This window comes from Paramormyrops kingsleyae, chromosome 12 (assembly GCF_048594095.1).
Source record: "Paramormyrops kingsleyae isolate MSU_618 chromosome 12, PKINGS_0.4, whole genome shotgun sequence".
Lineage (NCBI taxonomy): Eukaryota > Metazoa > Chordata > Actinopteri > Osteoglossiformes > Mormyridae > Paramormyrops > Paramormyrops kingsleyae.
In genome coordinates this window covers 22,895,131-22,909,805 of record NC_132808.1, presented here as the reverse complement: position 1 = coordinate 22,909,805, position 14,675 = coordinate 22,895,131, and the positions used below count along the sequence as shown (strand labels likewise).

General features: G+C 44.6%; 1 protein-coding gene across 1 annotated transcript in view; it reads left to right on the top strand.

Annotated features, from left to right (window-relative positions):
• The first annotated feature begins 12 nt into the window (after window positions 1-12).
• The window catches only part of afg2a (AFG2 AAA ATPase homolog A), an 84,060-nt gene continuing 69,397 nt past the window's right edge, over window positions 13-14,675 (top strand). Inside the window, exons 1-9 of the mRNA XM_023795939.2 lie at window positions 13-301; window positions 567-691; window positions 924-1,081; window positions 2,574-2,632; window positions 2,775-3,353; window positions 3,499-3,628; window positions 4,032-4,088; window positions 4,896-5,019; window positions 8,751-9,006. Of these exons, the coding sequence (XP_023651707.2) occupies window positions 127-301; window positions 567-691; window positions 924-1,081; window positions 2,574-2,632; window positions 2,775-3,353; window positions 3,499-3,628; window positions 4,032-4,088; window positions 4,896-5,019; window positions 8,751-9,006 (1,663 nt within the window). The 5' untranslated portion in view covers window positions 13-126. The remainder of the gene's footprint in view (window positions 302-566; window positions 692-923; window positions 1,082-2,573; window positions 2,633-2,774; window positions 3,354-3,498; window positions 3,629-4,031; window positions 4,089-4,895; window positions 5,020-8,750; window positions 9,007-14,675) is intronic.

The window sequence follows — 14,675 nt, the reverse complement described above, 5'->3', positions numbered from 1 at the left end:
TACAATAATTACGGTTCCGGGAGGCGTGACCTTTAACCGGGAAGTTTTTGAAAGTAGCCGCACTAAGCATACACATGTTTAAGTTGACGATGTGCATGCGCGAGCGGTTATAGCGTTACATTCATCATGTCATCTAAAAAGAAAATTAAAAGGAAGTCCGAGAGATTAAACAGCGGCGAGAACTCAAGTGTGTTAGCTGACATTCGTGGTGAATCTCCGAGACGAGACAGTTTGGGGACTGAGCGTGGGGACACCGCGACTTGCAATGGTTCATTCACAGTGATCGACTTCATTGACAAAGGTAATATTTTGAATTTTTAGTTTGAATTTAAACGTAATAGGCACTCGAGTTTAAATCCATACTTAAATATATGAAGCTGATTTGTTTCCGAACAACTTGTTTAGGTTTACGACTTGTTGTTAACGCTACGCTGACGTTAAGCATCTTGATCCGTGCGCATAATTACGTTACTTCATGCACAATCTTCTTCTTGTCCCTGCGTTGCAATTATTATTGTAAGATCATAAACATCAACTGGTTGTCCTACGTATAATTCTGTTTTCAGCTGATGACAAGGTTCCCAAAAAATGCCGGAGGTTTCTGGTCCAGCTCAGTTTAAACAGCATGAAATCTGCAAGTATCTGCATTGGACGTCCGGTTCTACTGTCAAGCGGGTCTGGCAAACAGGAGGTATGAAGTCAGACTACATGGTTGTTTCAATATCAAATACATTTCCATATAACGTTCTTAACTGTAACTGGTCAAAATGTTTCAAGCTTAAATCTCAAGATGTCGCGTGTTGTTGCATTGCCAGTATAGTTATGTGCATTACTTTGCCCCTTCGGAATATTGAGTGGATTGGAAATGTTTATGTAATTGCAGACTCACAGGCTCGTTCCCAAATTCCTTACCTTTGTGCCAGGTGTGTACAGCCTGGCCAACAGCTGCATTCCCAGGAGGTAAAGCCGGCCTGCAGGCAACAACCCAGCGTAACCTAGGTGTGAAGTCCGGGGACCGGGTTTCCATTGAGCCGCTGACAGGCCCTGTGCTGCAGGCTGATGTGGTCCACCTCACCTCCAGGTAAGGTTCTGGAGGTCTTCTGTGTTCCAGTGAGCTGGCTATTGCTTTGCAGATATAAGCCTTTGCGGTGTGTGAATGTATGTAAGCAGATTGATAAACCATGGTTAAAGAGCTTTAATGCCCTGATTGCATTTTAAGTCATGAGTTTGCTACTTTTATTCATAGCTACAATCAGTTGTGAAATGCATGGATGATGCAGTATGGCTGAACTCAACTCCTGGGTGATTACCTAGGAAAACAGGAGGCCAAATCCTCCCTTAAGTCACTACTGAAATGAACATTGACGAGAGAAGTTATAACAAGACATAAAATACAAGAATGTAAGAAGAATTCTTCCCTGGGATCATAAAAGTTTATCGTAATGCTTGAATTCAGAACATACAAGATTCAGATTCAGATCCTTTATTGTCATTGTATGGAGTACAATGAAATTTTAGCAGCTGTCCAGACGGTGCATTCATATAAACAAATAATATGAGCAATTTTGGATATGAGACATCACACATAAGAAATTATATCATAAACCCAGTCAGGACCTGCCTACCATAAATAGATGAGTATGTGTAATTGCCAGTGCAGTTAATACAGATAAAGCAGTTGGATGTAAACATTGTCGTTTAATGTGAGCATAGTGACAAAAATTGATGTATGGAAACTATTAGACACTGGACAGCACACAAGAGATGACATAATAAGATGATAAGTTAGGATAACACAATGAATTTGAATATTGCAGTGAGGTTGTTGTGAGTCCCAGGCCAGCAACATAGTTGACAGTGTTCAGCTCATAAGATACCATTTATGAAAATAGTTAAAAAGAGTATGTATGAGTGTGTTGGTGGTAGAGTATTTTGCATAGCTGCTTCCATGCCGTTGGCAGGTGTTACATTTCCTACCATCCCAGTATTTTATTAGTATAGTGTTTCACTGGGTAGCACTGTTTGCTGCACACCTTCAGGGTCAGTGTGTGGAGCTTGCTTGTCCTATCTGTGTTTCTGTGCTGGTTCCTTATTGCAGTCCAGTGATTTGGCCTGAACTGAATTAGGGTCTCTGAGTCTTAGTGTGAATTATCTGTATGAATATGTGCCCATCTATGGTGTTTCCTCCACTTGTACCCTTGTACCACATAAGTAGTTGCGTTAAATGGAATTGATGGTTATGAGAGTTAAAGTTACACGAGCTGCTGTCATTACTAAATTATCTAATTTGATTACCACATTTATGTTGAAACACAATAATATACAAAGAATGGGATTAACAGTTGTATTTTAATGATAGATAAACAATGAGTTTAAATAATATTAGGGTATTTTGGTGGTGGAAATCTAGCTTATACAAAATGAGTCATTATCGCCATCTGCTGGTACATTTGCATATAACAGCGAGGTTAGTGTTCCAGTACTGCGATTGTAAAAATAAAAAAAATAAAAAAATATATATATATATATATATATAAAAATATGAAATAAGTAAGACCTTTTTTTTCTTACAGGCAAAATATTGACACCCTCGATTTAGAAGAGTTTTCAGACTTTGTTCTGCGGTCTGTAGGTGAGGCTTAATGTTCTATATAAAGTTACAATTTTTTTCTTTTTCTTTAATGCTATATACACTGTAACTTGTGGCATCTCATTTAGGCACGCAAATTGACTAATTGCTTCTGAATTGCGTCTTTGATGCTGTTGTCTTTCAGACGGGAAAATCATTCTTCCAGGAAATCTTCTGTCCCTCTACTTCTTTGGGCGACCATGCAGTCTGAGGGTGGATGCACTGACCGGGGTGGATGGGGTTACCCTGGAGGGGGCTCCTCCTTGTGGGCCAGAAAGCGAGCCGCTGTGCTCAGAAAGTCTGGCTCTTGACCCTGATGCTACAGATGTGTCATTGCAGCTGAGCAGTCTGAACATTGAGGATGCGGATCCGGGCCCTATCTTCAGCACGCCCAGCAAGCCTCAGTCCCCCTCCCTGGATACATATGACAACGCCAACTCGTCTGATAGTTCCCTGCCTGTGCCAGCCTCACCCACAGAACAAGCAGAGGGTGATCGACCATGTGAGGTGCCCCCTGGTGGTCGAGAGAGTCATGACACATTTTACTTCATTTCCACACTGACCAAGATCAGGTTCACAAAGCAGCCTGGACAGAGCGAGGAAGATACCAGTGAGGCTCCTAAGGTCACCTACAGCATGATCGGGGGCCTCAGCAATCAGTTGGACATCATCAGGGAGGCAATCGAGCTTCCGTTGAAACATCCAGAACTGTTCAAGAGTTATGGTACACACTTTCAAATTCTATATCTGAGACTGATTTTGAGGTAGTTGTTTGATTCTTTTAAATTATGCATAGCGGAAGTAAATCTGCCTTGATTTATGTGTTTTTCAACGTTTGTAGCACAAGCACATGTTATTTTTTTCCACAGGAATTCCCCCACCCAGGGGTGTACTGCTGTATGGCCCTCCTGGGACAGGAAAGACCATGATTGGAAGAGCGATAGCCAATGAGGTCGGAGCTCACATGACTGTAATCAATGGTCCTGAAATCATGAGCAAGTATGTTAACACTCTGCCAGCTGTTCTTTATGTATTAAATCGCTTCATCCTTCGATCGCTGTATGACTGTTGCCAACGTGATTAACTTAAAATATTGGCGGTAATACAGTATAAGGATTTACGCACCATTGGCCGGCTGGAAATTTAAAATGTAGGTGAACTTCCTAGATGTCCGCCTAATCAGACTGGAGCGTTTAGCCGTGATTGCGTACGGATTTCAGAATTGGAATCGGAATCATTTATGCATTGGTAAATACTTGTATAAACTAGGAATTAATTAAAGGTGTCCTTCAAAACGAACAAAGACAATCAAGAAAATCAACAACATAAAGGAAATGCATAATTAAAACAATGTGCTCAGTGCAGATGATGTGTATAGTTATAGTTTATATTATTTTTACAGGTATTATGGAGAAACGGAGGCAAGGCTGAGACAGATCTTTGCAGAAGCCTCTCAGAGGTAAGAAGGTGAAATCGGCTCTTAATGATTTTACACCAGAAGTGGCCGATCTCATCCGCAAAGGGCCGGTGTGTATGCAGGTATTTGGGGTAACCTGTAGCTCAGCTGTTCAAACCCCGGTGTGAGGATTCTTCAGCCAATCAGTCCTCTAATGAGTGATTTAATTAGGGAGTTGCAGGGAAAACCAGCATACACACCGGCCCTTTGTGGATAAGACTGCTCACCCCTAGTTTACACCTTTCGTATGGTTGGTTTGCTTCAGTCAACCTGTCACTCAGCGAATCCTTTCTGATGTGAGGGCATGTACAGTAAAATCCTGTTATAACGGACTTCAAGGGACCTGGAAAAACAGTCCGTTATATCCAAAGTCCGTTATATCCAGAGTTGCTGTATGCCCAGAACACAACTACAGGACACCATTTACTCATGCCACACCCCAGCAGACACACTTGTGGTATAGATAATTTTTTCTGCATGTTCTTAAGTTTAATTCAGGGAATAAAAGCAGAGCAGTACACAGTACGCAAAGGTGTTTGCTATTAAGTTCTCACCATCCAAATCAATACCATTGACATACAGTAAAATCCCATTATAGTGGACTCGCTTATAACGGAATATCATCTAGAACGGACGAGGTCCGCTGGTTCCAACAGTTTGCCTTTAACTGTCTATATTGACTGGAAGTCCAGGAATGGTACAGAATGTCGGAGCGGATGAAAGCTCTGAAAGTCCCGAAGAGGAGCTTGCTTTTATTCCAATGAACCATGTCGCACCATGTTCTAACCTTCCTGACGTCCTAATGGACAGGCGGCCGGCGATCATCTTCATCGACGAACTGGACGCGCTGTTTCCGAAGCGGGAGGGGGCCCAGAACGAGGTGGAGAAGCGTGTGGTGGCTTCGCTCCTCACCCTCATGGATGGGATTGGCTCAGTGAGTAAGGGGGGGAGGGACCCCTTCTGCCATCCCGAAGCGCACATCCCAGTCACATGCAGAGCTCCACACTGTAGTAGAGTAAAAAGACGTGACGAAATATCTGTAAAAAAAATCCCTAATATGCGAATTTACAGCTTTGCAGGCCTTATGCAAGCCTAGTATGACATGTTGTGCCTTTTTCCTTTAGTATAGTTGCAGTACCGAATTATCAGACACAAGATGGCCCCTATAGACCTGCCATCATGACTGACTGATGGTTTAATCAGTTGTAGACTGATGGCCCTTTTAAATAGCAGTCTTTCTGTCCATCTCACAGCACTTCTTGTATAGATTTCAGGCCTCCTTCTCTCTTGTGTCCTGACGTGGCCCTAGTCAGCCGGTGAACTCGGCTCGAGGAGAAGGTAGGGCTCCGCTTAGCAGGAGACATTCAGATGGATCTCACCTGTTAAGCCCATCAAGTCGTGACCTGCCAAACTGGCTCAGGCTGGACACCGGCTTGGAATCTCATGTAAATAACCTGCGCTTGATGGGGGGGGGGGGGCAGCCCCCCTGTTCATCTGTTCTCCAGCCCAGTGGGCTCGTGGTGTTGGCACATCACATTTTTCCTCGGAATTTGGCGAATGGACTTCCTGGTATGAATTCCAGTGCACGCCATAATTTATCCCCACTTTGGCTGCACTGTCTCCCTGGGCTTGGACTGAGGGTTGGGGAAGATGGGGGTTGGGGGTAATTTATGTCTGTGACTGCAACCTCAGAGGTCGAGCTCCGCATGCAGCCCCAGCAATGCCCTGCTTTGTTCACACGCTATACGTACCCTCTGTGAATAGGGTATATTGAATAGAAAATAATAGTTAAATAGTTAATAATAATAGTTAAAATAATAATTAATGTGGTATCAGTATTAACTTTTTTATTTGCCAACTGCATCTTGCTCTCATGAGACACAGAGATACATACAGGTGAGTGCAAGCTTGTGGGGGGGGGGTCTCAGTGCAGGGTCAGCCACACCATGCAGCGCCCCATCGCTCAGGGGCCCATGGACATGTGACACTTCTGCCGAGGCCGGGGCTTGAACCGGTGACCTTCTGATCACAGGCATAGAGGCTTAGGGACACACCGCCTTCCATACCCAGAGTATGGATCCGGTTGTCCTGGTAGCAGTAATCAGGCAGGGTTTGGGGTGGTTTCGTTTGAGATTCACTTTCACTCCCATGTCATAGGGCAAGCCTCAGTTGTATTCAAACATGAAGTACTTTCATTTAGAGCCTTTGCCTTGATCTTAATTAGTTATTTTGGGAATCAGTTATTAAGTGAAATGTGGCATTATCCCAGCTTTGTGTGGTATATACGGGCTATATGTAACCAGCTGCTACTGTGTCACTAGGTGCTTTCACTTCACCGGAACCAAAACTTTTTTCCAGAACCAGGGACTTTTATTGTGTTCACACAGCAGGAACTTGGCCTGATAGTAGTTCCTCGGAGGCAGTTCCAGAACCCTTTCTTACATATTCCAGATTAGATACTTTTCATTTGGACGCAAACTACTGGTCGGACGCTTAGAGCAACAACTTGCTGATTGGTTGACACAAGCACCGCCGCTAACTTTAAAGTTAGTGCAGGAAGTGCAGGAAAGGAGATGTAGTGGAGCAAATGATCTATTGAGTAGATGGAATTATTTTGTACCAAAATTACATTTAATGCATGAATTCATATATTTTTGACTCGCATCTTCATATTTTTGCATCGGAAAAATTGATCGCCAACCAATATACTTTTTTCTGATATCTTGCCAGCACTTATTAGCGGGATAACGTTATTATTTTTGTATTCTGTGGAAAATGAAAAAATTGCTCTGTTGGCCAGACTTAAGAATCATGATTATGTCGTGGGTCATACAAGTAAAATATGAAAGACTCTCCCATTTTGATTGAGATCGATCCCCTCAATAACTAACAAAGCGGTTTGTTCCTCCTCCATCATTTTGGGGTAGCTGGACACCGAACTTTGGTACTTTTGTGGTACCAACCGAAACACTGCAGTCTTATCCAGGATTGAAAAATTACTTTTCTTTCGGTGCTAAATTCCGATGCCCAAGCAGTAAATCTCATGCCTTGTCCACACGTACACGGGTATATTTTAAAACGTACCTTTTTCTATACGTCTTGGGCTTTCGTCCACACGTAAACGGTGTCTCGGGTCACTGAAAACGGAGCTTTTGCAAAACTCCATCCAGGGTGAAGATTTTAAGAAACTCCGTTTTCAGCGTCGACATGTAGACAGGGAAAACAGAGTTTTTGGCTCGAAACGTCAGATTGTGTGCCGTTCTCCACTTTAACGTCAGAGCGTGCGCTGTTTGCTGTATACATTAGGCGAGTTTGAGCAATGGCGGACTTAGCCGGAATAGTGCTTGTGCTAACCTTGCTGACAGGACTCCTTACATGTGTATAGATAAATGTTGAGTCACTCTCGCATTATATTGATCAACACAGGCGTCGGAATGTGCACCATGGTTTTCAAATTAACAGGACTGGCAATTAGGCTTCTGATTGGCCGCCTGTTGTTTTGGCATGCTTTTGACAGCGCATTTTAGCGGTTTCATGTGGACGCAAATTTTTTAGAAGACAATGTTCGTGTGGACTGGGATTTTTTTTTAAATGGAGGAGGAAAAACTCTGTTTTAAAATAAACCCGTGTACGTGTGGACAAGGCAACAGTGTCTAGGCGCTAATAAGCATACAGCACACTTATGTAAAGATCTAAAGTCGCTGGTGATTGGCTGTATCGTGTGACATGACACAGATATGTCATATAGGCTGGAGGAAAAATGTATGCCCAGAGACAAACTTGTGAACTGATTCACATGTGTGTTCTTGTTTTTGTTTGTTGCGTGGCGTAAAAAATGCCTAAGGAATCAAAAGTGTGGCTCCACAGGGTTCCAGGCTGCCACCATTTAGTTGCATTTTGCGACATTTTGGAGACATTGCGACTAAATTTTAGAACTAGGCGCACCAGTGCGACTTGTATGCCCCTCATGTTTGCCTGCGTCTCCAGCCAAAGCTGGCGGTGAAATGTGCCAGCGCTTGTTAGCGGGATAACGTTACATCGTTTTTTTATTCTGTGGATAATGAAAGATTGATCTGCTGGCCAGATTTGTTTATCTGGATATGAGGAATGCAGTAGGCAGGGCTCTGAAGTGTCGTGCAAAGACCGTGACACACGCTGCGTCCCTAACAGATGTAATCTTACTCCAAACCTTTGGTAAAAATTGATAGCCCTGGTAAAAAGGTCTGTTTCCCATTATGATCGAGATTGATCCCCACAGTAACTAACCAATAACTAACAAAACGCCTTTTTCAAATAAAAGATTAGTGCTGTAATGTTTAATGGATTGTTGTTGTTGAAATTGATTTAAAAACTTTTTAAAAAGTATTGTTCAGGAACTGTTATCAAAATCAAGGTTCTGTTCTGGTACTGATATTGAAAATTTTTTACTGGTGCTCAGCTCTAAGTTTCAGATGAAATTGTGTGTGAAGTTTAACCTACGAACCTTTTGTGTCTACCATGCTTATTTATCATGAAGGTTCCTGTTCCTGTTGTGCGTGTGAACGAACACACCAGAGTGGTCTGGAGCTACAAAAGTTCCAGGTCAAGACTTGTAAACTGGGACCAGGTTCCAGAACTTCAGTGTGAAAGTACTAACTTATCTCCCCCCCCCCCCCTCCCTTTCAGGAGGACCATAATGGGCAGCTGCTGGTCCTGGGGGCTACCAACCGTCCACACGCCCTGGACCCTGCCCTGAGGAGGCCCGGTCGCTTCGACAAGGAGCTGGAGGTGGGGGTGCCTGGGTCGGCTGGGAGGGCAGACATTCTGCGGAAGCAGCTGAGCTGTGTGCCGTGCCGGCTAACTGAGGAAGAGCTGACTGCGCTGGCTGATGCCGCTCATGGCTACGTGGGGGCGGACCTGGCCGCCGTCTGCAAGGAGGCAGGTGAGTGTTATGGAACTGCTAATGAGCTCCGTACCGGTACAGAAGGCTAGATGCATCAATCGCTACTTAAGTAGGTAAATACAGGACTGGAAGCTGACTGAACCTGCAGCCCACCAGAACTGGGACAGAGTTACAAGTGAGGCAGATGGAGCATTTTGTCCATTCATGCATCCCTCTTTCATAGCTCCTGCATCCCATTCATGCATCCCACTTTGTAGCTCCTCTATCCCATTATTGCATCCCTCTTCATAGCTCCTGTATCTTATTCATGCATCCGTCTTTGTAGCTCCTCTATCACATTTATGCATCCCTCTTCATAGCTCTTGTATTCCATTTATGCATCCCTCTTCGTAGCTCCTCTATCCCATTTATGCATCCCTCTTCATAGCTCCTGTATTCCATTTATGCATCCCTCTTCGTAGCTCCTCTATCCCATTTATGCATCCCTCTTCATAGCTCCTGTATTCCATTTATGCATCCCTCTTCATAGCTCCTCTATCACATTTATGCATCCCTCTTCATGGCTCCTATATCCCATTCATGCATCCCTTTTCCATAACGGGAGTGCACTGAGCCTGGAGTCGGTCTCAGGGGAACACCCTGGACAGGATACTAGTAGATTTTCCACCCCTGGTTTAGGTCCTCTCTGATATTTGTCTTTTTTATATGTTCCGAATAAAATGTTCCGTATGATCCCATTAAGAGCCCTTTCTGGAGCTGCTTCGGCTACTTCAGAGCCTGTTACCTTCCATGGTTTCTTTGGCATCAGAACACTGCAGCCCTTGGAGGGGAGGAATCGCGCAGTCTGTTGCTGCACGTTGAAGAGACGGGCCCGCCGGTACGTCCCAGGAATGTTCCTTCCGGCACTCTTGCCGGAGGACCCTGGGTGGTCCTGGCGACCGGGCCTATTGCATTACCAGCTGGGCTTGAGTGGACGCGTGCCGGCCGGCAGTCTGATTTACCGCCTGCATGGAGGCTTGACTCCTCTGCGGTGTTTTTTCAAAAACGGCTTTTCGCTCTCACTCCCGGTAGAGCGACAGACCAAGACATACATGATCTGAGCACGAGTCCAAAAGATGATAACCCTCGCAGATGAGCGGAGCATGTCTATCCCATATCCGTTTTTTTTTGGTTAGATGGCTTGAACCTCGATGGTAAATGGTCTAGCTGTAACAGATAGCTTTAATTGGCCTCCCCTGGAATTGCCCATGACTCAATGATGGGGTTCCTGTGTCTAGCAGTAGGTCTGCTTCGGCCGGCCCAAGCCTCTGCCTTCATGTGGCACATACTCAGAACCATGTCCTGCAGTCAGTTCAGACCAACCAGACCAGTCACTAAGGGTTTCAGTTGTGTGATTATTAACTGAGACCATACGAGGGGCCCGAAACATGGAAACTTAACATGTTCGACAGACCAACTTAAAACAAGGAGCTGAACTTCACCTAGACTATATATCTAGCAAGTAAACATCACCAAAATTGATTTAAAGGTTCAGATTAAGATTCAGATCCTTCCATTGTCATTGTACGTTCAACAAAATTTTACCAGCAGTCCAATTCACACAAAGTAGTATAAACAATATAAGACAACACACGGGGCATAACGAATAATACCGTAAACCCACCGTGGACCACCGTATGAATAGATGGCTAAGGTGCAAATTCGGAAATGCGAATTACGATTCAGAATGAGAAACTGTGGTAGCGAAAGAGTGATGCTTCCGGAAAGTCTGTAGGTTCCTTTTAAGGTCTCCCTGCTTTCTGGCTTTGCAGCCTACTGGGCTTCAGGACCAGTCCAGTCTAGCATTATCAGTATTTTTTCCTCTTAACATGTCAGGAGGAAAGATGTATTTTCAAAAAAAAAAACAAAAAACCTTACATTACAAGGGGCTGCAGTTGTTTCCCTTCTTCAGGTAACAATGACCAGCAAAAGGAACATGCCCAGCACCCCCCTCCCTTCCTGGGGCGTTTGGAAGCACTGCTTCATGTTGCGTGACCTTGTCCAGCTGCTTACTCTCAAGATTGAGCCAGCTCCACATCCTTCTCCCCTCACAATAGTACCCAGCTTAATTTATCTCCTCACCACATCCATGCAAATCCCCCTCTCTATTTTTATGCCCCACTAAGCTTGCGGGGGCGTGCCACTCCCCAAACAAAGCAAGACGGCCGCCAAGATAGACTCAAAGTGACCATGGTGGCTGCAGAAATGCACGCTGAAGGTCCACATTTACTTGGAGAAGGACCACAGTAATACCAGGATCTCCACTGCGATATGTGTCTCTACTATTTATGGCAGTATAGGTTTTGAATATTAATAGCCAAACCAAAACAGCCTTTAGACATATAATATTTTGAAAAACGTTGCCTTGGCTTACTGTACTCTCTTCAAATCGGTAAATGATTGTCTAAATTATGACCTCTTGTGGAGACTCTTGGTACTGCTTGAATTTGGTGTATAACTATGGCCTTTTCTGTGGTTTTATGATGATATGTCAAAAAACGGTTCAGCAACGAGTCATAAATGATTCCAGTTTTTTTTTTTAATATCCATTTTCTGCACTGGACTTGTTTCCAGGCGGCGTAGTGACGCAGTGGTTAGCGCTGCTGCCTCATAGCAGGAAGGTCCTGGGTTCGGTCCTGGCTCCTTTCTGTGTGGAGTTCGTGTTTGCGTGGGTTTTCGCCGGGGAATCCGGTTTTCTCCCACGGTCCAAAAGCTTGCAGGATAGGTTGATTGGTGAGTCTCAATTGGCCCTGTAGTTGTGTGTGTGTGTGTGTGTTTGCCCTGTGGTGTGTTAGCGACTGCACGGGGTTGGTTCCCGCCTGCGCCCATTGTTCCCGGGATAGGCTCCGGTCGTCACCCCCCTTCGCGACCCCAGTTGGGGTTAAGTGGTTTCAGAAAATGGATGGATGGATGGACTTGTTTCCGCGCAGCGCTCGTCTTGTTTGTCTCTTGTTGATTTGGTTTTGGTTCCTCTTTCAACGGTGAACTTGTGGATGGATGATTTTGGCGTCTTTTGGGGTAAATGAATCACTCCTTCTGTCCAAACAGTATGAATGAGCGTGCAGCCTGGCTGTGTACACTGTTGCGGATATTCCTAAACAGCCAGGGAAGAAACGCAGGGGGTGTGTGCAGAAAGACCGCTGCTTGTATGTTTTAATCACGCAGCGATCAAATTAACCGGCCCTCCCGTCATCACATCGCTTCTGTATTTTGTGCATTTATTTTTTTGAACAAAAGCTTATTTTTACTAAAAGTTTTTTTTTTTTATTATTAAAATATATGCGTGTTATCTTTCACGTTTGCTTGTGTCCGACTGAGTGATTTTCTTTGGTTATCAAAAACGAAAAGAATGAATCGATATCACCATATCGTCTGTGTCCCGGCTTAATTTATCTAATTGAAGGAGTACGATGTTACTGGGGGGAAACAGTTTCTGAATTTCATACTGCAATGAAATGTTTAAATAAATTAATGAAAAACGAACCGCAACGCAGTATTTGATATAAATCCCGAAGTAAAGACGTGAACGACATAAACACAGCTAAATGCTAGATGATGTTTAGAAAGGCTGCCTTCCTTATATAGTGGTTTCCACCAGCCCTCTTTGCCTTCTAAGGCTTTGTGTGACATTTCGGTTCCGACCAACATAAATATTGGCGGAGCGGCGCGCGAGGTTCACTTCAGCCCACGTGTTTATAAAATCCGGAAATGTTCGCCTTCTGCCCGCGCGGCTCGCCCGGTGGCAGCGCGTGCGCTCGGCCACGCGCGTCAGTGCGCAGTAACACTTGTCGGTTGTTATAAATACAGGTGCCGCGAGCCGACCGGAAGCACGCCGCGCGGTGAAGGCAGCCACTTATTTATTTTTCTTTCCTTTTTTTATTTTTTTAATTTTTTTAAATGTATATTTAGGTTTCGTGATGGCACAGTGCCCGGGGGGGGGGGGGGGGGGGTACCGCGTCTTTTAGATGTTCTGCCGGGAGGTCTAGGGTACGCGGTGTTTTTGTTTTTTCCTGCCTTGGTTGTGACCGCTTTTAGGCCCCTGTCCTGCCGCGCCCTCTTGCAGGTGGCTTCAGACCGATCCCTCAGATAGTTCACGTCTTTCCGTTGATAGGAATTGTTTTTTTTCCCCAGTAAATGCTTATTCTTGGATCTGTTTTTTTCTGCTTAGAGACAGATGTCCTTACTGTAAATGTTTACATTAAAATTGGGGTTGTATTCAGGGTCAGAGGAATAACGGGGAGGGGTGAGGAATCGTCTCTGGTTCCTCAGGCAGCTGGGAGACGTGCTGAGGGCTCCTCAGCGCACATTTCGGGGAACGTGGCTGCTGCCCCGGCTGCCTGTGATGAGCAGACGAGCGGCAAGTCTGCACTTTCCAGTGCGAGCCTACCTCTAGCATGTTTGCTTTGGAACTCTCAGGACGAGTGTAGGCTTTCCCTCAAAATGCTTTTTTGACATCTTTGAAGCGTTTTGCTTTCCGTTCTCTTGGCCATGATGACAGCGGTTTGCTGGGGATGACCCTCTGGTGTGTGCTCACTGCCCAAGGGATGCTATTTCGGGACGTCATAATTAAGAACATGCGTGGCCAAAGACCACAAAATGGCTGGTTCCAGGCTGTTCTTACCCCCTCTTGAATAATTTCCTAATCATTAAAAGTATGCCTTGGCATTTAACTCTTTAGACCTGCGAATGCTTTGTAGCGCTGAGTTTTCAAACTGGTGCTCTCGAGGAGAGGGCCTCCAGCCTCGATTCCCTCCAGATTGTTGGCGAATTCAAAACATTCAAGGGAACGAAAATGGGGTGGGGGAGCAAGAATCCACATACGGTTTTGGTTTTCATGTTTTGACTTTTTATCCCCCCCCCCTTTTGCGCTAAACAATGCAGCGGATGTTTTATTAACTAAACCACATGTGCTCTCCAAGTTGGATAGATTGGGCCAGAGAAGTTCTGCGCGTCCTGACCTCGGTGCGTCCTGCAATCTTCTGGGTCTCCATGATCTTCTGGTGAGGCTGCATACTCACATTGGTCTGGGATTGGTATACTTGACACTGGTAATTTTGCAGTGAAACCTCTGATCAGTTGTGGAAGGAAACCATTCATTGCACATTGTGTCTGTGCAGGAGTTTGGCATTCTGAAATCTGTGAGGTACCAGCCACTGAAATCCCAGGTACTGTCATGGACCAGTCTTGACATTGACATTGAAGGGAGACTTTAAAGTACAAGAGTCTTCATGATGTATGACCGTTGCACAACTATCTCAGGTTGTGGTTTTTTTTTATTATATATATATATTTTTTTTATATATAACACACACACATATTTGGGACCTTTGTTCCCTGGCCTCAGTCCTGGGCACTAAGATCTGGAGTCTGATAAGGCCCCAACTTACCTACCTACCCCCCAGTACAGTATCATTTTTACAGTTTATGTGTTTCATTGTGGTCTTATTAGCCTTGTTACTTCAACAGCTACAGCTACAGCTTTTCACGAAACAGCCCAGGTCAGCAATCTGGTGACCTTTTCATGCCGTGGTTAATGAAGGAACATCGCTAAAATCAACACCAAAACATGTTGTATGTTCTCATTCTTTTAACTCCCTTAGGTGAAGACACCATTTTAGTAACTCTCTTTTGGCAACATTGTGTAAAACGTCTACATAACATAACTTAAC